Source organism: Chelonoidis abingdonii, chromosome 10 (assembly GCF_003597395.2).
Source record: "Chelonoidis abingdonii isolate Lonesome George chromosome 10, CheloAbing_2.0, whole genome shotgun sequence".
Lineage (NCBI taxonomy): Eukaryota > Metazoa > Chordata > Testudines > Testudinidae > Chelonoidis > Chelonoidis abingdonii.
In genome coordinates, this window is record NC_133778.1 from 51,308,994 (window position 1) to 51,335,289 (window position 26,296).

General features: G+C 39.7%; 1 protein-coding gene across 2 annotated transcripts in view; it reads right to left on the reverse strand.

The window, feature by feature from the left end:
- Positions 1-2,220: 2,220 nt before the first annotated feature.
- GALNT13 (polypeptide N-acetylgalactosaminyltransferase 13) overlaps positions 2,221-26,296 on the reverse strand; it is a 379,070-nt gene continuing 354,994 nt past the window's right edge. For both annotated transcript variants that reach the window (XM_075070223.1, XM_075070224.1), the window contains one exon: positions 2,221-4,558. In XM_075070223.1, the coding sequence (XP_074926324.1) occupies positions 4,418-4,558 (141 nt within the window). In that variant the 3' untranslated portion in view covers positions 2,221-4,417. The remainder of the gene's footprint in view (positions 4,559-26,296) is intronic.

Genomic DNA, 26,296 nt, shown 5'->3' on the forward strand with positions numbered 1-26,296 from the left:
AAATTCAATTTGAGTTTGTGTCTCAAGCACTTCTTCAGGTGCTTTGTAAGCGAGTCGTCTAAATAAACTGACATCCCAACCTCTTCTAGTTCACAGAGAACAGAAATTACACAAGAGTCCATACTTTATAGATAACTTCCTTTTAAAATAGAGATAGATTTTGTATACTTAAAATCATAATGGCTATGTTTGAAAAGAAACACACTTATTAAGCTCTCCTGAACACATGCTATTTGAGAATGAAATGGGGGCTTCAATATATATATGAACAAGACTTGATTTAAGAAGTTATTGAATGTAAGAAAAACACTGACACTAAAATTCACATAACCTAGTTAAAACACATTGCTGGTGTTCATTCAACACCTTAAGATCATTCAGTAGCTTATATTTAGTAGCAGTTTAAACATGGTGTAATCTTACCAGATGTGTTCAGATACTGTACAGTATAGCAGCTAACTTTATCTATTTCCTATATTGCAATACAGGAAACAGAACCATGGTTAGTGGTGCACAAAGAGAACTCTGAAGTGATAGCTGTCACAATAGCTAATTAAATTTTTGACGTCCTGCTGAATTATGGGCATTAAAGATTTTCAAATGGCTGACATAATGCATAAGGATTTATGGATTCTGACATTTACCAACACTTAAGTTCTTTTTATTTCCCCACACTGTTCATACCAATGAAAACAATACAATCTAGTTAATAGCTCTAAGCTTAAGCATCTGAAAAAGAATTGCCTCATGTGAGGACTGTATTCAGCATCTACAAATCAGATGCAACTAAAATGTATGTGATCAGATATGATCTTTGCTTTCAAGTGCAAAATTCAGAATATGTAGGTTAGCAGTACATACACTACTTGTCCTTTCTTAGATATGTTATTCATACTAGTTTGTAGTAAAACAAAAATCAAAGAAACTAACAAAAAATTATTCCAAGGAATAAGACATTACATCAGTCCAGAACGATCCTTCCAGTCAAAACTAACGCAATCTGTCTTATAATTTAACTTGTTCTTATATTTTACAGCAGTCCTCTCCTCCTCAAGTAACTTCTGAAGGTACAGGGGTAATGAGAAACCGCAGCACTTTTGCCCTATTTACAGTAGTAACCTGCCCTTCAAAATACCCATTTCATTCAATGCTTTTAACGTGTTGCTCCAGCCTCGTGTTCGGCTTTCATTCCCTGAAAGCAACTTTTGGAAAATATGAGGACTGGAATTACTGTTCCGCTAGTAGTAATAATAATCATCATCATCAGCATTTATATAGCTCTTTACATTTGAACACCCTGTACAAACATTATTTGTTAATCCTCACAAGACCCTGGAAAGTAGGGAAGAATTAGCTCCATCTTACAGATGGGGAGACAGATTCAGAGGTTAAGGCCTATTTTTTTCAAAAATGTACTTTAATTGTGGGTGCCTCAATCTATGGGTATCCCCCTTTGGACACCACAAATTTATGCAACCAAAATTAACCACCACTTTTGAATAATTTTGGCCTAAATGACTTGCCAAGGCCACACAGGAATTCAATAGTAGGATTTGGAATTAGAACCCAGAAAGTTCCTAGTCTTATGTTCATTATACTAGCCTCAGTACTAAGGACATGAAATAGCATTGCTGAGCTGAGAAACCATCACTCAGATTGCATGAGAATTGAAGATGGCCCTGAAGTCTCTCAAGATCAAGACAATAGTCACTTGGTGAGTGGCAGGACATCTGTCCTCATCCAAGTTGCTTATATTAGATTTCTTTTTGGTGGCTTATTTGGTTCCTACGCAGGAAGTAAATTTAGTGCTCAATCCCACTGAAGTCAAATGGCATACTCACAGCGACTAAAATTAAGCACGTGTAAGTGTTCACAGCATGAGGCCTAAGTTCTGACAAGCCTTTGAACAACATTTCTGCTCTAAACATGCTACTCAGTGTCATTATCCATCAACAAGTATAAAATAAAACAAATGTGTTTTTTTTAAGTCAAGCAGCTCGTATATAATATAGCAGTGCAGTTGTTAATATAATAAAGGTGAATCAACTGTAATCAAGGAGTATAACAGTCCAGATTCATTATCACAATCCACTTTATACAGATAAAAAGATATTAAACACTGTAGTACTGCATGCCTAGCAAAGAAAGGTCGAACAGTTTCATGATCTGTATTTGAGACTCAGCTCTTGAAATCAGCTTAGATATTGTAGCATTCTCTCATTACTTTCCAATCAGAAATATAGTGTAACTGCACTTAGCAACCGTTACAAGCTGAAATTAGATAAATGAGATATTATTTAATAAGAATATTAGAGATTAAATAAAAGATGGCAGGTACTACCATATGCACTCCTCTAACATTGCTAAACGGTGTTAGACATGATAGTAGTTCCCACCGGCACCACTATTGTTACAGGGGCACTCTCAAGGTAAGTATAAGTGATCTATCAGCATGAATTTCGAAATAAGGGTGTGCAGGGGCCAACAAACCTTTGAAAGGTGATGACTGAAAAATGCAATAATTTGTTCTGATTAAGCTTGGCATTTAAATGGTTTTGTATGTGATTTTGTAGTGTTCCTTTCATGTAGCAAAATTATAGCCCTGTTCAGTTTTGATAGCTGTTAAGCTATAATGTGAACAATTTGTGTGTGTCTTAAAAAAAGATAAGATACGAGGGCTTGAAAAGCAGCTACTGTGTATGCACAGTAATGATTTTTCAAATTTAATATGCATTTGGTATTCATTTAATGATCCATATCAAGAAAATGTGCATGAAATATCAATCCATAGTATGCAAATACATGGTACTGGTAATATACATTCACCAAAGGAGCCAGTACACAGAAAATGAAATTAGTTTCATCTTCCCAATCCCAACACAATGCAACAGCCGGTGTTTGGGGAAGTGTGGGTGGCTGGTTGGGATAGAATCTATCTCCTACTCCTGGGTAGGATGCTGCCATATTGCTCAGCAGCCCTTCTGTGGCTGCTGCTCTATTCCTGGTTCTGCTATGCTGGGACCTCCCATGACCCTAATGCCCCCGGGCAAATGACATACATTAAGCCTATTGCACAGAATCCAAGCATTTTTATAGTAGATCCATTATGTGGTGATATGCACTAGAGGGATTAGCTTAAATGTCTGTGTTATGAACATGTATTAAAACAACACAAACTACTCTCACAAATTCTAACGGTGTGTGTTGATATGGTATTGGTTCCTATGAAGCCTTTGATACTACTGCTCATCAGCAGCACAATGCTAATATCCATGTTAAGAAAAGAGAAAAGAAATTAAGAGACAAACTATTATTTTAAAATATAAATAAGCATCTATCATAAACCTATTAAAGCAAGAAAGTTCAGAGTTAGAGCTCAAACTCCATCCATAGCCTGTCCCTTTGTACATAGGTATCGTGGAGATCTCCAAACTTTGGACAGCCTTGTATACATTAGGCAGTCTGCTGCAATATTTATGCTCAAAGCCAGAGGCTACAGATTGAGCTCCAGCCTAACTTTTGACTCAGATAGCAAAATTTTGCTACCATTTCCATTCTCCGACCATGCAACCATTTGGGGTTAATGGAGGTGCACACAGATAAATGAGGCCTATAGTGATTTGTCTTCCTATTGTAGAGGATAATGGGCAATTCCAATTTGCATTAATCTGGGTTACTCATGTATGTTGCCCACTCTTTAATATCACTCAAATGTTTTTTGCTGAAGTTTCATTTATTATATAATATCAGTTTCTTACTGTATTCTTTGTTCAGTTTTGCTGCTTTTATAAAGAACTGTTACGTACAGCGATTTCATTGTTCCTGGCACAAAACATGAAACACTCGTTATGTACAGTAAATTTACTGCTCAGTAACCCTTTCAGTTTAATACTTCACTGAGTACCAAGTGACACTAGGGAGCAACTAATATCCTCATCATGTTGCCATGGAGGGCCAGAACAAATACATTAAATTTATAAAGGAACTGATATAATCTTTCACAACATAAGTTAGTGTCATAAGGCATTTTATATCAAATCACTTTCAAGCAAGATTATGTGACATAACCAGAAAACAAAACCCCCAAACCTTTTGATATTAGGCTCAAAGGTCTTTCTGGAAATACTTTTCCAAGTGCGTCTGGTGTTGATAGTAGCATATATTATGCTATTTATAGCTTCCAATGTGCTTTTTTTGAATGGACACAACTTTCAAAGGGGCATGTGCAAACATGCCATAACAAGCAAAAAACCAAATGACTTTGCTCTGACAGTTGGACTTCTAAGAGGGCTTCAAAGCCTTTCATTTCACCAAGAACAAAGGAAGAGGAATATCCTTTCTTCTGATTCAAATAAGTGAAGAATGAAAGCCTAGACACGTTGCAAGGTCTGAGGGAACATGGGAAGTCTCTTTAGTTTTAGTCACCCAAGGTCATGTTACGTAGCAGCCACTGCTGGGAACGACTTTCACTGCAGTCCTTCATGGTTGGAACCATTTTGTCCTCCTCAGATGGCTCATCGAGACACTGGTTGCTGTTGACATGCCGCAGTGTGAGCCGCTGTAACAACAAACAAACAAAAAAATAAATGAAATAATTATCGAAAGAGAAATAATGTTGTGAATTGAATATTTAATAATTTTAATCTTATTCTAGCTATTTTAGCAGTCACAAGAAAAGAGTGTTTCATCCTAAAGCAAATGTCCCTGTTCAAACTGTGTGTCATCCACCAAGTAACCACTACCACATGTACAGCTCTATGACACATTGAACACCAACACCCTGGATCATGCCACTTTTTCTGATTAAGATAATGGGCTCACCTTTCTTAGATGTATGTTAAGGCCATGCCATTTAAGGAGTGAGGAACTGTGATGTTTGTGTAAAAAAAAGTTCAAATTAAGTGCAAGTGAATATTATTACAAAGCAATTATGTTTAGGTTCAAGGAATCAAAGGTCCAAAGGTCCAGTTTAAAGTCCTGCCCCGCCCCCCTTTCCATATTCCTCACCTGTATATTTGTGGGGATTATAGCATGTGCAACTGAGGGTGGATTTTACACACATCAACAGTCAACCATTGTTTCCAAAAAAATAATCCTTAAAATATTTTTCAGTTCTCGTCTCAAAAAATTGGATAATATAATCATAGTGCACTAAAATGATTAACACTAATATAATATTGAGCAGAACCCCAGAGCCAGCAGAGTGCCTCAGCAGGCCAAGGTAAAATGTCTCTGGATTGCGGTGCTGTCCAAATTGAATTTCCCCCAACATTTGACTTGGTGTGATTGTGGTAGGACTTTGGTTATGGGGTGGTTAGTCAAGGTAGTGGCAGGGAACTAGATTTCTTTCTTCCACACACTGTTGATCTGGACCTAACATAGACATGACAGCAGTCACAGGGAAGTGCAGTATAGCTTCAAGCCTATTCTATCCAGGAAATGTTTCCCTCACAACCCCTTTACAGGAAGGTGCCAATGGAGAACTCGGAGTGAGATGGAAATTATCTGTATTTGATTTCTCATTACAACAGACTGTCTTACTTCATAGCATATCAAATCAACACCATGTGTACAATTTTGCTTATACATACACATACACGTGAGCGAGAGAAAAAGTAGGTACACTTCAAGTGTGTTACATGAGTAAGCATACCAAGTGCTGGAGGCTCTGTGTTAATGTACCTCCTAAGGAAAACAGGTAGCCTTTCCCTTGAAATCTGTACACATTCTTTTTAAAATATGCAGCATCTTCCTATCCAAAGATCATATATTTCCTTTGTTGGGGGAGCTAAAGGAGATTAAAACAAAGCATTAGGAAAATCTTGTATTTACTAAAGAACTTGGTACCAGTTCTGAAACACCTAGTACTCTATCCACAGATTTCAAATGTAAACCTTTATCTCAAGCATACACATAAAGACATCCTAAATTTCTCATCTGCAGGACAATTATATAATCCATATTTTAAAATGTACAGTAGCAACCCCTGACCATAATGTTGTAGAACAGCAGTGTCAAACATATGACCCAAGGTGAAATTTAATCTGTCCTTCCAAGAGATTAAACATAAACTCAGCTGTCCCCCACAGCAATGGCACATTCAAAATGTAAATTTTATTCAAGTGCCTTGCTCCAGAACTTATTGGAACACCGGATTATTGGATAGAATCCTATCCCTCCTCCTCCCCCAGAAATCAGCATGCAGATGGAAGAAGGATTTTACTTAAGAGAAGCTTGCGTTCTCTAGCTTAGACCAATCATTATATCATGTATTGTTAATTATCAAGGGCCTAAGATCCAAGCTGGTAATTAAGGTTGGAGGTTTCATGCAGGCACCCACATTTTGGACTCTAAGGTTCAGAAGTAGGAAGTATGCTTATGACAACTTACTCCCCATTCCCTCCCCCCAAAAGATAGCTAACAAGTTAAAACAGCAGTGGAGACCCAGCAATTCAGCTCCTAACTTAGTTTAGTAGCTTGAGTTCAACCTCCAGCTTCCCTATAGACTTCAATTCAAGCTGCTAACATAAGTTGAATTGCTGTTTCTTCACTGCTATTTTAACCTGACTTAGTTTATGCAAGTTAGCCAACAAGTTAAGAACACACCTTTTTTTTTTCCATAAAAACTTATCTTGGGAAACAAATGACCCTGCTCAACCATTTCTTCCCAGAAAACCATTTCTTCCCACAAAGCTTTGAATAAGTTGTTATGTCTTATTTTAAATGAGGGGGTGAATAAATGAACTATCATCCCAAAGCTACATCTAAATTGCTGTCTGGAAGTTTGTATATTGTATGCTGTCTTCTGCAGTAATCAGTGTACAAGAGCTCTTACAACAGTAACCAATGTATCTCATAGATGCCTGCAGCACCCCAGGAAAAGCTGCTTAATAAAATCCAGCAGCCGATAATATTTTACATTCTCCAAGGGCTTTTCAACCTTATGGTTCCCAAAGTGCTTTACAAAAAACAGCATTTTCATACAGAGCAGAGACTACCAACCAATTGGAGCATAGGAACAGTGTGAGTTGAGGGGCAGGGATGGGAAATTTTGGCCAACCACCCAGAGGAGAGTCCTTAGTCATACATGAAATGCAATGGGACCTTAAGTGTCCAAATGAAGCAGTTAAAACCTGTTTTTAAAGTCTTATCTAAAAGACCTTCACACATTAAACTGCATTTTCAGTGTATTTGCCTCAAAAATATGATGGACTGAGTCAGCTCTGCTGAAATCAGAGCCTAGTTCTAGGGACGCTCTATATTTCCAAGGCCAAAGGCAATCCTCACAACTCAGTTTCAATGTGTTAAGGGCCAGGTGAGCTGACACAGCATCTGGAGAATGTTGTGGGCCAGCATCCAGCTTTGTATTGGGACACAAAGTGCTGGAAAATTGGTGGCAATTTATGGACCCTATTATTGGGTACTGGAATGAATACCAGCTATGTAATTCTCCTCATAGGACAAACTGTAAAAAGAGACACTTCTGGTATGGAGTAGGATATCTCGTATGGAGTTGCTCGTAGGCATGCTGGGCCACATTGTTTAAGGGACCTCATGGATTTAAGCTGCAAGTTAATAATAAATAATGGATTATTCACTGGTTAATCACAGTAATGAAGTTGTAGCCAATGGTCTTTAACCCAGAGACTTGTATCATATTCTGCACCTTCCTTAGGTGGCCTTCAGGAACCACAAAGTGACACGATGTCAATTACAGTACCTTGACAATGGACATAAATATCAGTATATCTTTGCCAATTTTGTTTGTTAAAACACTTTTTTTTAAGATGCTATTTTCTCCTAAAACTTGAGCAATAGCTGTAATGATATTACCCAAACATCTCTTCACAATACTGCAGAAGATAATATTACTTTACAGTTCGTGCTGGACTGACATATGTCACATTTCAACATTTTATGCAGTGCGTAATTTCTCCTGGGTCTATTCTTTAAGTAAAGCTTCCCCAGAGGCCTGCTCCTCAGTTCAAAACAAACTGTTATACAATTCCCAAAGAAAAGCCTACATCTGTTTTACTAAATCATTCAGGGCCATTTAATACTCATTCAGTGCTGGGAGATAAGCCATCTTTCACTAATCACAAGGGGAAAGAATTAGTAATATTAACAGAAGTAGCTTGTTTATTAAATAATCCTCTGCAAAGCATTACAGATATTTCACTTATATGTTTTTAAGATCAATTAAGCTTCAATCATTCTCGAATATAACCAGAAATGAAAACAAGCCTAGAAATGATACTGCTGCCTTCATCAGCTGTTCCTTTTTATTCAATGTATAATTTCATATAAGGCTAGCATATCACTGAGCTTTTCAATTGTCTCCTAAAAGCATTTTTCCATTCTATCATTATTAATGCTATTACAGAAAAAGCTCCTTTGTTTGGAAAACGATCAATTACACTGGGTAATATACCACACACACATACCAGTCTGGATTTTCCTTTTAATGTCCAGAATCAGAATAAATATACTGAAGTTGTTTTAGTTATATAAACACTCAGAAGCTTAAGAGCAAGCCTCTGTATTTTCTTACTCATCAAGTATATGTAAATAAATATGTTCTGATGAGCATACAATTCACATGCATTATGGCAAACATAATAAAAATTGAAGATCTCTTTACCGCAGCAGTTCTAGCATGTAATTATAAACATCAATGTGATGGAAAAATAGTTAAGCATTATCAAACCGCTTAGAGGAAATTATTATTATAAATCATTTTATTTGAAAAGATACCAACGAAATGTCATTTAAATGAAAGGTGAATTAACATTTAGAGATTTTTTAAAAATACACTACTGAGAAAAACAATCTTAGCATTTTTTTTTGCTACCTAGCTGTTATACAGTATACTGAGAAAAAACATATCTCAGTATACTACTGCAAAACCATTATATAGCAAAACATTTTTCTTGCAATGAAGCATTTTGTTAATGGAACATATACCTGAGTCTGCCTTCTGCTCACTCAAGAACACTATACACTATAAAATCTTCATTTTTTGCAATAATGAAAATTAACCTTCTCCAGACACTAAATCTCAGGAACGAGATTCTGACAAAATAATATTTTAAAACAAGATACTTAAGCATAAATGGATAAAATTCTGGAATCTATAGTCAGGGAACACTCCAATATACTTTAATGGGAGTGTCGTTGGAGTGAATAAATACTACAGCCCTGGTTTCGCAAACTCCAAGGCACATAACTTTAAACACATGAATAGTGTGATAGGGTGAAATCCTGTCTCCATCGAAGTCAATGGGAATTTTGCCAGAACTTCACCCAGAGATTTCAAAGATACTACTCTTATGTTTAAAGGCAAGCATATGCATGTTTGTAGGATCGGGGATGCGTGTAAGAAATTAGGACCAAATCCTGCTCCTGTTAATGAACATAAGTGGCCCTGCTACTTCCAATAGTACCTCTTGGTGAGTAAGGCAAGAATCATTTAGCAGGTTTGCTATGACTCAGTCAATGGCAAATGGATACTTAAATTATCCATTTTGATAACGGAAACACATTTTGCTCATATTTTGATAACAAACACATTTTAAAAAAATATGAGTTTGTGAACATATTTGTCTGTAACAGAGACTTTTTTCTGTAATTAGTAGTACCTGTGTATGTTGGACTATATTATACCTTAGCTGGTGTAAATCTTCAAAGCTCCATTAAAATCAGTGGAACTACCATCTGGCCCCAGATATTTTTACGCATCTGGAATTGTATTTAACTAATAATCATCAACTTTGTCTCTCTATAATATTAAAATATTTATGAGCGTAAAACCAAAAAAAGAAGTGAGATGAGTTAACAAGTAGAAAATGAAAAACAGCATTATTCAGCATTTCTTTCACTCTTTTTTAATACCAACCTCAAATAATTTGCTAAAGGAAATAATCAGTGGAGCTGTAAAAAATATTCCTAAAAACTTCCAGCCTTGTGTAGTTTCTTAGCATCCACATTTGCAAAGGGCTACCATTACAAGTCTCCACAGTTGGACCACGGGTGCCATCCTCTATTTTGCTTATTGTCAGACACGACTGGGTGATTATATGAAGAAAGGTGTGGGTCTGCGTGACAGAAAAATTGTAAAAGCAAATATAAAGACAGCAAAAACAAATAAAAGAAAATTAGTAAACTGCTCTATAACAGTGCATCAGGGAAATTATGATTAGGTAATACTCTCAAGTCTAGCTCATCTGTGAGTACTGTTCTATTATTGGAGGATATTCTTAAAACTTGGATAGTTTTAACCCACGCACAAATGTGCACAATCACAAGTTTAGGATCTGACCTTTCATGAAGCTCTGGGTCAGTAGACCCTTCCAACGAGACTTTTCTTGACCTCAGAAACCTGTCCACACAGAGCTCCATGCCGGAGCAAGGACTTGGTGCAAGTGAACTGGGAGTAATTACCATGAGGCGCAAATAATAGACCAAATAATAGACCTTGACAATGCTGGACAAGTGTCATGCTGAGATCACTGCTCACTACACACTTATTTCACTTGTTCTCTCTCCCCCAACCCACATCTGTTTGTTTTATCCACCTGTTGTCTCATCATATGCTAAGACTGGGGTAAAGATTTTTTTTTTAATTGCATGTGTCTCTAGTGCCTAGCACAGTGGGTCTTTAATGAATAATATGTGCATATGTTTCAATTAAAAATAAAAATGTTAGATGAGAAGAATTTGACTATCAGCCATAATTTCAATGCCTGGCCCCTATATTTCCATACAGAATCATAGTAAATTGAGATGGGAAGGAGCTATTATGGCATCAAGTCCATCCCCTGATCAAATTGCAAGAGGCAGCATATTATGGAACACTTGCTGGACACAGTACAAAGCTCTGGTACTTTGTATTAAATTACTGTAAATGTTGGCATTGATCCTCAATCATGATATTATGAAAAATATACATTTTCCCATAATCTACCATTTCAGTGGTGTTGAACAAGGAGCTTGATAGAGATGCTATTCTATTTAATGAATACACTGAATATTTATTTCCTTCTGCCTCATGCTAGCATTTGATGTCTCTCTATAACAAACTCATGAGGCTGTCTTCCAGCAGAGTTCATACTTCAGGGATTTGCTAATCAACATAACAGTGACCCCACACAAACTGAGTCCAGGTTTGATGTGATTGCAAAGCTGGAGGTAGGATGTTCACACACAGGAGAATTCAGAGAACCCTGTCTCTTCCTCAGGCAGCTAACTGGCTTTGATGCTTTCAGCTACCAACCTAATGTCTGCTAGACTGCTCTGAGCTCCTGTCATCCTGGTGTGGGGAAAGGAGCAATCCTTTCCTCCACAGACTCACAATAGCCTCGGGGGAGGGGAGGGGTAGATTCTCTGTTTTGACTACAATCAGGCAAAGCTCAGTGGATTTTACAAAATTTCACTTCTATTTCTCAAGCTGTGTTAATCTAAAATTTAAAACTCAAGTGGTATGAGGGGAACCACGTGAGGGAACATCCTGCGATCCTAAACTTATGAGTAGCAGATTGTTAGATGGACGAACAAGAAGACAGGTATCCATTTTTGGAATAAACAAGAGAATTTAACTTTTACTGGGAGGAAAATGTTCACGAATAGCTCCTATAAATACATAAAAGTTGCATCTTAAATCTAGAGAACAATAGCCTTTTGGAAACCTGTATAGAGTTTTGTGTATGAAGAGTTTAAACAGCTGCTTTACATTTTTTGTCACTCGAGATAAAACTGAGTAGAATACAGTAAAGCAACTTTTTAATGTCTTGAATATACATTGCATACATCTGTACAGTATGTTGGGAGAGTCAATATATAGACTTTATATAGGTTCTAGAATGTAATTGCAGGTTATTTTTTAAATTAGTTTAATATTAATAGAAAGTACTATCATTAAAAACAGAAAGCGCAGTACTCACAGAAATTACAGCTAGTCCTGACTGAGAGCTTTCTTTGAAATTATATTTCATATAACTCCTACAACAAAATGTTACTTAGTATTTTATGTACAACTCATTGTAGCCATCCCGATTTTTGTTCCAAAGTAAAAAAATAAAACACTTGGAGGCCACAAAGAAAATTCAAGAACAAATGTCCTTATAATGTCACTTTGAGTAACCAGAATAATCAATTTTTGTTTCATTATGTATCATTGCTTCATGTTGATATCTCTCTCATCTGTCTACTTCTCTATTAAAGGAAAAGCAATGTTATGTAGACAATTCAATGAAAAGATTTAATAATCTCAATGTATTGCATGTTTATATGTACATACTATATATTTAGCAGATTCAACAGGAAATACATTAAAAGTGATGCATTATTTTAATGGACAAACCAATGTATTTGATTTTCTCAGATAAACAGGGTCAGAGCTGGCAGCTGGTGTAAATCAGCATAGCTCCATTGTCTTCAAAAGAGCTATGTTAACTTATGCCAGATGAGTGTCTCCCCCTATTGTTTTCCTTTCAGTTAAATGGGTACTTTAAAAAATATAAGAAAGAAGTGCAAAATCTGGGTTTTCTTTTCTTTCAAAAAATGCATGGGTCCTTTTGGATCAATTGTAATCAGATTGCAATTTACCAAAAGTCTGATTTATGGGTCAGATCCTCAAGCCAGTATAAGTTAGTATGGCTTCATTGACTTCGGTTTATGGGCCCCATAAGTTTACAAAGTATCAGATCAGCAAAAGCTATAGTTTTTTTTTAATGATGCACACTGATAAATGTGAAGTTAATGACACATCACCGCATGTTAAGTCAGTCATGACTGCAAAGGTTTATCAGACTATTCAGTCAATATAAGAATAGTTGCTCAAATTAATTGGAAATATATGCTTCTATACTTTTCCACTATCACTCTTTATGTTGTATTGTGGGGAAAATGTATTTTTTTGAGAACAGCCTGTGCTTGCTCTTGCATCACTGAAGTCAATGCAAGCTTTGCTACTGGCTTCTATAGGCATCAAGCCCTAAACAGGGTTTTGTTTAGCAAAGTCAGTTTTGGTTTCCAAAGGACATAATTACTGCATTTGATTGGAGAGAAGCAGACTTGATATATAAATCTACTCTTCATGTTCAAATAATCAACCAAATTCTGTTCTCCGATACATGTATAGGGCCCTGACCAAATTCTGTTAGGTGCCCTGGATGCTTATGTGAGGGAACAATTTGACTCAGTATACAGGAACTTGTGTGTACATCTTCCACCAACAACAGATTTTGAAGATGTACCCAAGTTATCAGTTTCTCTACAAACTAATGCATTCCACATAAAATATTTACACATATAGGTACTGCACACTGAGTAACTGAAAAGTTAAGATCTATCATCTTGAAATACAGTCTACTGAAAGATACTAAGTAAAGGTCACTTTTGTACCACACTACTACAAGGAGAGGGAGATACTAAACTAGAATTTATCACAGGAATTGCAATCGTAAGTATACTTACCTCAGAACTATATTCCCATTTACCTACATACTGACGGAAGCACAGAAATATGAAAGAAACAATAACTCAGGAAAAACAAGTCTTTTTGTAAATCCCTCATCTTTCCACTAGGTTTATACAATGCTTATCCAATAGGTTTATTCCAGGGGTCGACAACCTTTCAGAAGTGGTGTGCCGAGTCTTCATTTATTCACTGTAATTTAAGGTTTCATGTGCCAGTCATACATTTTAACATTTTAGAAGGTCTCTTTCTATAAGTCTATAATATACAACTAAGCTATTGTTGTACGTAAAGTAAATAAGGTTTGTAAAACGTTTAAGAAGCTTAATTTAAAATTAAATTAAAATGTAGACCTCCCCTGGACTGGTGGCCAGGACCCGAGCAGTGTGGGTGCCACTGAAAAAGAGCTTGCGTGCCGCCTTCGGCACGCATGCCATAGATTGCCTATCCCTGGTTTATACTATACTAATGTTAGGTGATGCAAATTTACCACAAAAATCTTGAAATTTTTATTCATGTGCTATATATAAATGACAAATATATATATAGTTATTTTCAGAAAGTATGACAGGTTTATAATAGATAAAGGTTTACAATTTTTTTCTTGTACATATTTCCATATATTATAAGAGATATCATACACATTAGAGTCACCGGGATTTTTGGGTAGAAATGCCATTGTGTTTGCCAGTTATATGAGCACAGCACAGAGGTGTTTCATGTGGTTTTTCATATTTATTTCATGGGCCTGAGTGCTAATGTAATATAAATATTATATAATAATTCAAATCAGGAATGCTGGAAGCTCTTGAAGATTGTGAGAAGTTCAGATACTACACTAATGTGGGAAAGAGAGAGAAGTTATGGGATTTGGCTTGACTCTGCAAGCCCCAATATAAAGGTGAAGCATTGGAGCTGGCTTCAAATACAAAATGATAAAACAAAGCAAGAGAGATATGTATTTAAATCTATCACCATTTTAACATTTATTAGATTGGGTATTTTAGCCTAAATTTTATAGGATAGCCCAAAGGAAAACTGGTAAATTCTATTTTGTCTCAACCTATGCATATAGCAGGTTGGTGAGGTTGCCCTGGTAATTAGTCAGATTTCATAGGGGAAGGAGTACAAGAATCTTAATGTGCTATTTGAGAAGTGCGAAATAACAGCATTAAGAAACAATGAGGAAAAATAATGGATTAAAAAATATCAAATAAATGAGTTTCCTGCCACGCTTGAATTCGCAGAACAAATAAACAAAAGTATATTTCATGAAGAAATTAGAAATTAAGTAGATTGCCCAGCCCAGCATAGCCTTCTTGGAGAATAAGTTTTTCAAGTTTTTCAGGTTTACTGCCATTATTGTTTTCAGTGACCTCAAACTCCCTAATTTGGAATGTTGCTCTCCTAAAATTGAACTGTGCCCCTATGATCAATTATGCAGGTAAAGATTTTTTTTTTAACCTCCAAAGAAAAGGATTTAATGTTGGACTTCTGTTCGTTTTTTATAGGAAACATTTCTATATGAGCTGCTTTTGCCCACACTGGTGCCAACTGGGATAAGCCAAAGTGATGATGCTCAGTGAGGATGACTTTCTTGGAAACAGCATGCAGCCTGAACAAAAAGGTTGTGTTCATGCACATGTGCATGCGGGTGTCAGAATTCCCAGGCCCAGCCTGTAGCAGCCTGCATGTTATGGCCAGTAGTGGTGTCCATAGACTGATATGTCCATGCATACATTTTTATGGGCAGTACATGCATGCGATTCATGGCCCCCCTATCTATAACCCCATTCTGCCCCACTGCACTCTTCCAATGAATGGACCATGATGGCGCTTGTCCCTAGCCCAGACAGTGTCTAGTCTACACTCTCACTGGAACCAGGCCAATTCTAAAGTGAGGTTTTTTACTCACAAAAACTTACGCCCAAATAAATCTGTTAGTCTTTAAAGTGCCACCAGACTCCTTGTTGTTTTTGTGGATACAGACTAACACAACTACCCCCGATACTTGATGCCAGTTCTGTGTTTTTCATGGCCACGAGGATTTCATTTCAAGCATAAGAAGTTTATAATAAACATTACAATTGTTTCACAATAGGGGATGGAAACAGCTTCGGACAAACAAAATGCCACCTGCGGTGGATGGCTTGTGAGTGCAATCATTCACTCAGTCTTCCAGTAGGTTATTTGTTTCTTTTGACCCTGTCTGGAAGCTGCTCTGTTTCTTTTTTCCTTTCAGTGAATGCAAAGAAAAAACAAGATAAAAAACCTCTCTCCATTTTTTTGAGGGTAGAGATAAGAAAGGGCCTGTTTTAATCACCTCTGCCTGTTCACTTAATATATGACGTGAAAATAATCTCTGTAACTGCAGACGTAACCCCAAATGTTAGCATTACAGTGACCACTGGGATACTGTTACTACAGCACGCTTCCAGACTACAGCATTTAGGGATCATTTTTCAGTTTTTAACAAATGGTCTTTTTGCTGTGATGACAGTTCTCAGGGGAAAAAACCCCTGTCCACTGGCTGATGTTTGATGGATCTTCAGTCATGATTACCTTTGGTCTGCTTTGTAAGGCAGTATTTAAACTCAGATTTATTTGTCTTTTCTCCTCAAAAGGTGCGCATACCAGGTCAAGTATGAGACCTATGTATGAGATGCTATGACACTTCCACTGATTCAGCATCCATTATTATTGATCACTTTAAGCTACTGCAGTTTGCTAGGCTTGAATACATGCTATAAAACATTGCAATTGACCCCACTCAATGGCTTGGCTGAAGTGATGTGATAAACCAACCTGTAGCAGTTACTTGGTAGCCTGCCAGTTGAATCATAACCTTGAAGACAGACTTGTTAGCTGCTAAAGCTTATAGGGCCAGATATTTAAAGGAATTGGGAAGCTTTTAGAATTCTCAGTAGGCACCTATCTGCATCTTAGATGCCTATACATCTATAAAACTCTGGCTCATAAGGACAAGATCTTCAGCTGGTGCAAGTCAGTCTTGGCTCACTCCAGTCTATGGAGCGAGGCTGATTTACACTAGCTGAGGATCAGTCTCAAGGGCTCTAGCACCTTCTGGGTCACCTCTAAACACACATATGCATGACTCAAACAAAAGGATTATTCCCTAGGTCTAGCAGAAAAGAAAGGGTGGAAGTGCCTTGGTAGACTGGCTTAGTCAGTTACAATAAAAGATAAATACTGTAATTCCTAATTCAGGGCAATCCAACAGATGGTGATTTTACCTGGTCTGACTCTTCTAATCCATCCCTCTTTTAAAGGGTAATTGAGTATTGGCTTGTAGGTCCCACAGGCCAGGGTTCAGTCCCATCTCTTGTCTGTGATCAGATTTGGCAAACCATCAAGTTCAGGCTGGTGTCATTCAGTTAAAAAAAAAATCCTACTTTTGTGTGTGTGTGTGTGTGTGTGTCCATCGGATATGCACCCAATAAGCAGGTCACATAAATAGAGATAGAAGGACGGTTTCTTAGGTTCTGGTGTTCAGAGAAGGACTTAAGTGATTAGAGGAAAGAAAATGTACACAGTTTGAGACTTGACTATGACATACATGAAACTGCATGCCAGTGATCAGAGTAGCATAAAGAATAACTTTGCAAATGTCCAGGAGAAGTACTTCTTGAAGAGACACCATTGATGTTGCTTGTGCTCTTGTAGAATGATCCCTCACTCCAGGATGGGGAGGAAGATGTGACAACAGATAGAGTATGATACAGTGCAAGATCCATTTAGAAATCCTCTTTGAGGATGTAGCTTGATCTTGGACTCATTCAGCTACAGTCTGAATGACTTTCTGATTAGCTTTGTCCTTTCCAGATGAAAAGCTAAGGGTCATCACATGTGGAGGTAATAAAGTCTCCTTTCTTCTTCAGATGTGTGTAGTTTCAGAAAAGAAAAAAAAACACAGGTAAGTGGATTGACTAGTTCAGCTGAAACTCCAAAACAACTTTGTGGGTGAACTCAGGATGTAAATGTAACAAGACTTTGGCTTTATGGAATATGGTGCAAGGTGGATCTGCCATCAGTGCTCCGAGCTCACCTACCCCTCTGGCTGAAGTGACAACCACATGCCATGAAAAGATCTGATTAGTCCTCTCCAGAATCTTACTGATGGAAAAGATCTGATTAGTCCTCTCCAGAATCTACTACTTAGGGGCTGAGTGAAAATTGAATATCCACGAGAAGATGGGTGGTATGCACTGACTGCTGTCAGGTGAACCTGTAAAGAGCTGATGGAGACATCAGTCATTCTGAGGCACAGAAGATAGTCTAAAATAAGATGCTGATATCTGCTGACTCTACGGATACATGTTTTTGTTGCACCCAGACGGAAAAATGCTTCCATGTGGTCAAATAGCATTTCCTGGTGAAATCTTTTCTTCTACTAGTAAGGAACATGAAGATCTGAACACTGGAGGTTCCAACCCAGGACATGAGATGGTAAGAAGGAAGTAGAGAGAGATGATCTGTCCTGTCCACCCTTTATCCATTGGTTTGAAGGCACAAGGAAGTGAGGGAGCAAGTATAGACCAGTGGATACTGCTTCCAAAAATTATCTGACTCCAGACACATGGAGTGCATCTGTACACCCAAAGTGGAACATACATGGGGACCAGCACTCAAAGAAGAAAGTATTTTATAAATAAATATATCATAAATTAATTCCTGCTTTGTCCGCCCGGGTTCTGATAGGTCATTAGTGTCCAACCTTTTCAGCCCTAGGGCCAAACATTATTTCAGAAAGGTCAAGGGGCCACAATCAATACTTTAAAACAGATTCTCAACCCTGTTGTGCTTCCTTTGCTCCCTGCAGGTGCAGATGGTGTATGGTTTTTATGGGTCTGTCTCCAGCTTCCCATAAACTTCTCTAACTTGGGCTGGGGTAGGGAAATAGGGAGCCATAATTTGTTGTTAGTCTCAGCTTCTCTTCCTTTTCCCCTCTTTTGGGTTGCCCTGGGATATATGTGGGAGAGGGCAGACACTGTTCACTATGTAGTCCCCTAGGATCAGGCAGTCAGTCCAGCTTCTATCTGCTCTTCCTAGGCTTCCCACAGCCCAGCAGGTAAGGCAGCAATAGAGAGGCCCAGTAAGAGAGCTGCTAAGGGGCTGTGATAGGAACGACAGCTCAAGGCACTTACAGCTAACAACAAAGCTGTCCCTGGAGCTGCAACCGGTATATGGTGCCCACTATTACTTCCCACAGGAATGGGGCTGATTCAAACACTTCCGTCTAACAGCCACTGGGTGGGACTAAGGGAACACATTTTCAGTTCATATAATCAAATTCACATTTCCTTGTTAACACACTTGCCCTCGGGGTGACAATTTAAAACCTTGAGGGCAACGACTGGCCCCTAAACACAGGCTGGTCGTCACTGTGATAGATGCTGAGTACCATGGCTCCAACCTTGCCAGAGCCTGAAGTCCTGCTCACTTCTTACTCAGGAACAAGTGAGCAGGCAAGGTTACTGAGTAAGGACTAAAAATATGTCCTGCTGACTTAAATGTGAGTTGCAGGTGCTCAGTGCCTTTCCCAATCAGGTCTTTTAAAACAAAATTCTGCTTTAATCCCTTTAGGAGCTAACACCTCCTATCTTTAGTTCATGTCGCCTATTGCACTTTAAACAGTTTGGGAGTGAATTTAGGGCTCATGAAAGTGATGGTCTCGTGGTGCTGAAATGACAGTCAGTGCTGTGCAAGATAGCTCATACAGCTTAGCCAATGCACCTCACACCTGACCTGCAACACCCATGCTATGCCTTGTCCTCTGTCTCTCTTAAGCAAAGACTGCCTATTGTGTCACTCTGTGTGGGGTGTCTGATTTCACCTTGCTCTGCTTTTTCATGTACACAGTGTAAAGTGGTCTTACTAGGGAGAGGCAATACATTTGACAGTGGTAGGACTGCAAAGATGAAACAATTAGAAGTGCTGTGGAGCTGTATTTCAAAATTTCAAGAGATGATATTGACACATGTAAGAAAAGCAATTTCTCTGTAACTTATTGTAATAATGCTATAAACCCCAAAACTAATTGTCTCTGGAGCTAAATTAAAAATGTTTAACAATGTATTTAACAGTGATTCAAGCACCCGCTCAAGCTATTCTCTCATTTTTAATTTTGGGCAAAGTAGTCTGTTTTGAGCTAATTTAAATCTTTGCCTCTCAATTATGGTGTGAAAAATAATGCTTCTTCTGCATTATTGTGGATAATTCTACCATTTCCATCTAGTCAGGGGCGGCTCCAGGCCCTAGCACGCCAAGCACGTGCTTGGGGCGGCAAGCCACTGGGGGCTCTGCCGGTCGTTGCGACGGCGGCAGGCAGGCTGCCTTTGGCTGCTTACCTGCGGAGGGTCCGCTGGTCCAGCGGACCCTTCGCAGGCAAGCCGCCGAAGGCAGCCTGCCTGCCGTGCTTGGGGTGGCAAAATGTCTGGAGCATTGGACCAATATCATTGTCCTGATTCTTTTTGTTCCTAATATATTTTTAAAACACACTCTCTTATTGCCCTTGGCTCTGCTGCCTACAGATTTCTCCATTATCAATTTTCTACAATTCCTAACTTCTGATTTATATTCATTACTATCAGCTTCCCGTTTCTTCCAGTATAATCAACCCCAACCAGTGTAGTCAACCTCAAACCCAAAAATCAAGAGTCAGGACCCAAAAAAACATGAATGCCATAAAAAACAGGAGATGTATAGTTCTTTTTATTTCTGAGTCTTTAGAGTGCCCTCACTTCACAATTTCATGCTTTTCTTGGCATCCATAATAGCTAGAAATTTACTTTTGAAAAAAACAAAATCTGAGATTCTCATGCAAACTCTTGATTCCAGCAGCTTGGGCTTTAACAACCGCAACCACTAACTAACTAACTAGCCATCTATAATCTGTTAAATGAATGCAACCAATGGATCTGAAAAGGCCATGACCTCAAGGAGCAGCGTGATTTCTGCTCTGGAGTCTTTCACAGTCTCTAACTTCAAAAGTCTTAGGTGTCACCAGAAATGACACACAGATCTTCTAGGACTGAGTCAGGAGCTTTGTCTTCAGAGAGGCCAGTGTAAGGCTTTTGACAGGAATCAGAGGAATCCTCCAGCACTGTCTGATAACAGTCATTTGGTGAACCTGATTCTCTCTCACCTGCCTTTAAACCCAGGTAAAGCTGCAGAGTGATTTAGGGAGGCGGATGATTTAGACCAGTGGTTCTCAAACTTCTGTACTGGTAACCTCTTTCACATAGTAAGCCTCTGAGTGCAACCCCCCTTATAAATTAAAAACACTTTTTTATAGATTTAACACCATTATAAATGCTGGCTGCAAAGTGGGGTTTGGGATGGAGGCTGACAGCTCGCGACCCCACCATGTAATAACCTTGCAACCCCCTGAAGGGTCCCGATCCCCCAGTTTGAGAACCCCTGATTCAGACATTGTGGGCTTTAGAGAAGACATTTTAATGAGCTAAGCAGTGGTTTAGTGTTGATGGTGCCAAAAATTGGGATTTAGACACAGGCAGATGGAGAATCCACAGTGCTGAACTCTAAGTGAGCTCTGTGCTCCCATTCTGTGAATAACTGATTTTAAGTGCAAATCTTCCTACAGACATGGAGGTGCCCATTGTAGCTGAATCTGCACTAGTCTGCTATTCAAAGTGGGGGTAGGGGAAGGGTAGGATTCCAGGAGTTAAGTGTGGGGCTTGCATGGCATAGAGCTCACCTCTCCTTAGGACCTCTTTGCACAGACAAGAAGAATGAGCGGAAGATCCACTGTTACCTCGGACACCAAAAGCTACCAAAGCAGCATGGGTGCAGCAACAACCCAAGAAGACTCTGCAGCTGCCCTGTGCCCTAGGAGAAGGCTTCTCTTCACCACCACAGAAGAGAGCAGTGGGCAGCCCAGTACTCACACTAGGTGCGGCTGCCTAGAATTTGGACTACAACCCACTCATCATTGGCCTACAGTGGGACGAGGCGTAGCAATATTGATTTACTAGTACAATTTAGCAGTATTTTGGATGAGAAAGTCTGACCTAGTTGTGGGTTTTGGTGAGTTGAAATTTCGAGAAGTTTGATAGAAGCATCCAAGGCATATAATCAGTCATTGTTGCAGGCTTTTGATTTGTTCTTCAGTAAATGATCTGCTGGGTACAAGGTGTTGAGCACCACAAAAATTCATGATGAAACACCAGTGTCTCACAAGACTTGGCTCAGCCACTTGGCTCTGCAATGTGGGTTGGCCAATCATTTCAAAGTATTTATCAAAGACCTGTACAGAATAGAACAGCTATATGGTCTACTGAGTGAGACCAACACAAAAATGGGCAGCTCTGATATTCCCTGTCTGGGAATATTGTTCAACTCTCCAACCTTTTAAAGCTTCTTCGACACCTTTTACATCATCTTCAAGGACTAGGAAGCTGCCCACTCTAGGTATGAAACACTCTGCCCAGAAGCTGACACCAAAGCATGGATCACATCTATGTTTGCCTTTAGTCTAAGCCTTGCAAAGATTTATTGTTCTTCTCTCTGAGGGATGTCTTGCAGTCACATTCTGGAGCTGCTGAATACAAACATGCAGAAAGAAAAATATATAGAGAAATCCAGACAGCAAGTTGACAGTTACCCACAAGGAAATTTTATTGGGGAAAGGTTACACTAAGAAAAACAAAAATGAAGAATTAGAACAGTGATTTACAATGTTCCCCCCAAAATGTGGAAACTGTCCCCCAGAGAGGAAGGGGAAGAGGAAGAGTTGAATAAAAAAAAGTTTCTGCACATGTGTTATACCAATAAAAACTAGCAGGATCTTATTAAAGGGGACAAGACGTTTGTCACATTTATTGTAAATACCATAATAAAATAAAAGATAACAGCAAACAATGTTGTTTGGCTACTTATTCCTAAGATTACTTATATATATATATATATATAAGCGACTGGATAGTGTAGTGGTTAAGAGCGCTGCCCTTTGATATGGGAGACCGCCCTTTGATACGAGAGACCGGGGTTCAAATCCCGGTTGGTACCCAACTTTCCAGTAGGGGTCCTTGGGCAAAAGACCCCCTAACGCTTCACCTGCCTACCTCCATAACAATGCCACGAACTTGGAGGTTCATGCCGCTCGCGACGTCGCCCGAATTAACAAGGTCGCCACCGATGTTGAGAAAGCCCAGGACAAATCTGACGATAAGTGCTACTGGAACAAACTCATTCATGGACAGACAAGAGAACCTGAATTGAATGGAAACTGCTACGACACAGTAGACCTAATGAAGGCGGATAAGATAAACGTAATGAGGGACTGTGGATCGCGACAAAGAGCCTACATGGTCCGCAACTTACTGAGAATACAGCTAGTGACCCAACGTCTTCAACATAGTACAAGAGGAAGCTGCTCTTCACAGCTTGAGCAGACCAACTCCACATTGAAAACAATCCAATCAGAACTCAGAGAATAGACCGAAGAAAAGTGGATCTGCAGCCACACCTGAAGCTGAAACTCACTGCCACCCTCCATTGCAGAGCCAGCAGCTGATAGGGCATAAGAATCATGGAGAAACCTACTACATCAATCCTCGAGACGATACAAGCTCATGGAGAGAGCTACCATCAGATAGTATATTAGAAATGACACTAGAGCCCTCATACAATCCTACACCAGCCATAATCAAACACATGAAGCTGGGCAATACGCTACAGCCTCTGTAATCCTGGTAGAGCTGGCTTACAACGATCAATCACACACAACATCGTGGTAATAGACAAGGAGCAGAGACAGCCGTGTGATAGAATTCGCAGTGCAATGACAGCAACATCAGGAAGAAGGATATATGAGAGAACTGAGAAAGTACCAGGCCGAAAGAGGGCTTCTTCCTGATTTGCTCTCACTTGGCACTGCTATATCTACTCACCACTGCGGTTTTGTCCTTGTCTATTACAGTTTCTGGTTGACTGGCCAGGACTGCCTGTCGTTGGTCTGGAGCAGCCACAGAATCTAGCCCTGCTGTTCTCCACAACTTCTGTGGAATCTCCAATTGGTCTTCGAGGGTCTAGCCCATACGCTGTGCGATGGTCCTGTACACAATGCCCAGCCACTTGGTTGTGCGTTCAGTGTATGGCTGTTCCTGCCTGATCTTTTAAACATCCTGCCACTGTGTTGGACGTCTCTGAAGCCTCTCTGCACTTTGCCCTTTGGTCCTCTCTAGTGTGGTTAGACCCCTGCTCGTGGATCTGGGCTCAGTGCCTGTCTGTGGCTGCTCTGTCAGTGCCCCAGTGCTGTCTTTTAGTCCAGCCCTATTCAGCCACTGGTAGGATTTCCCAAGGTTCAGCCACCTCCAGCTTCTGTGATGGACATCCCATGCAGTGCTTGTCCTTGCTGGCACTCTTCTGCTTGTCTTCCTCCCACATGTCTGATTGCTGCCTCAGATATCTCTCAGAGCTCATCTTTGGGCCATCTTACTGATGTTCCTGGATGGTCCGGTTTCATCCGAGACAGTGGCTTTGAACGCTCACCAAAGCCCGCGCTCTTCTTTCGTGTTACAGTCTTGGGTGTTGGCCTTGGGGGAACCTCCGTGGCATTGTGAGGAGTTCCGGTGTTGCACGTCGGCAGCTCCATGTCCTCCTTTGGCCACAGCTCCTATACCGGCAGGGATATCTTGATGACCGCGCAGGGCGTATTCGTGATGGCTGAGATCTGTTCTTCCCACTGAGCCGGCTCTCAGACCTGTCCTCATCCTTTGTGGATACTTGGTATGTTGCTGTCTCCTGCCTCCTCTCGTGGTTCCATGTAGACTGTGGGACATCAAGGTACTGTAGCTGGTCTGTATGTTCTGCTATGTGAGCCCGCTTGGTAGTTCCACCCCAGCAGTCTTGACTACCTCTCTCTTCACTACCACCGGCCCTTGCTATGCTGAAGACATCCGATATCCTCACTGTAGACCACGTTCGAGTGTGATTAGTGAGTCGATGTCTCTCTCATTCTTAGATACAGCTTGAGTCATCCATGTAAGGAGGTGGCTGATGGAGTTCCACTCCTGAACTGTAACCGCGTATCCAGTCCTTGTGATTTCTGACTGAGGGGGTTAAAGCCTATGCAGAACAGCGAGCGGGGACAGTGCATCACCTTGGTAAGTGCGCACTTGATGGCCACCTTGTTGCAGCTGCCTTGAGTTGACTTCTCGTAGTGTCTCCATAGTCCCTCTGAGTTTTGGATAGGAAGGTCCTTAGTGTTCTGTTGACCTTTGTATCAGCGCCAGACATTCACAGATCCCATCGTGTTGCAGCGTTGAGTCGTAGGCTATCCTGGAGTCATGCCAGGCTGTGCTCAGATGGCTGTTCTCGACCTTGATTCTTGGGCGACTGCTCTATCTATAGAACTGGTTTTGCGCCTCTGGGTTGTTCCCAATGCCCTTCTGAGCTGTGCTCAGTGACTGCCCATAATGGCGCTTAGCTTGCGGACTATGATTCTGATGAGGACTCCATGTGTGGGAGCAAGTTATTGGCCCCCCGGGTAAGTTGGACGGTTGCTTCCCTTGCACGGGTCTTATAGGTATATACATCATTCACCAATCAGTCATACAAGTTCTGTATGAGATTTATTTAGTTACCAGAACAAGTCTTGTGACAGGAAACATGGGCCAGTACCCTTACACAAGGTGAGCAAGTCGGTCAGGGGGCACCTGATGCTCCTGGCGCTGGCAGCAGAACCATCAGATCAATCCTCAGTTCAAGTCCATAAGTTTATTGGATTTCCCTGAGGTTCATGGAGTTGTTTCATCGCGGTTGCAGATCACATCAGCAGCGTCTGGCTCCATTCTGTCAATGTTTGTTAGGTGCTTGGGGTGGATTCCAGTTCGCCCTCTGGGGGTCATCTGGTTGATTCCACTTGACACCTTCTTCGGCCGACACTGAATTTTTCAGGCTGGTAACTCCCCAACCATTCATTCATCGTTTAAAGTAGGCACTCATTCACATACATTTTCTATCTTAATCCCATCTATTTCAATGTCTCTTTAACTTCGGGGTGTTACCAATTTATGTGAGACTCCTTTTCTTTTATCATTCAAAAATAAAGTGAGATGAAAACTTACAGAGGGTGGGGTTTTCTATCTATATACTATAACAGCTACTGTTTTGGTTCACAGCAGCTGTTACAAAGTAAAGTAGCCGTTACAAAGTAAAGTAGCGACTACAAAGTGTCACTTAGAGAACGGGCACTTAGAGTCAATTAACGTTTAAAAAGTTTTATACAAAGTATTTCTTTGAGCAGGCTTCACAGAGACACAGCTGGTGGCTTGCAGGTTAGAGGCTAAATCTCAGGAATCACATTTATTTCTAATATAAACCTTTAGTTATAAAGTATCAATTAACAATAAATCATTTTTAACAATAAATCATTTCTCACATAAACCATGTTTAATATAAACCTTCTTTAATATTCCTACAAATGCAGACTAAGACAGTTTCTCAGCCATCTGCGGATAAAATGGTGCAGATGAGCAAAGTAGTAGCTGACTGTTATGCTTCTTTAGCAAGCAGTCAAACTCTTGAGCTAGGAGCCTTTCAGATCCCAATCACACATAGTACACGTTCATCCAAGAATTGGGGCGTAATATGTAATACTTCCCTGAAGTATTTGTATTGATGTTCTACAGGAGATAGAGAGACATATGTTCTCCACCAAGCTATGTTTAGATAATAATTTTATCCTCAACGATTTATATGTTAAGCCTAAAGGGCCATACCCTTTTCTTGCAGCATTACACACAAACAAATAATAGATACTGCATACAGTCATACATG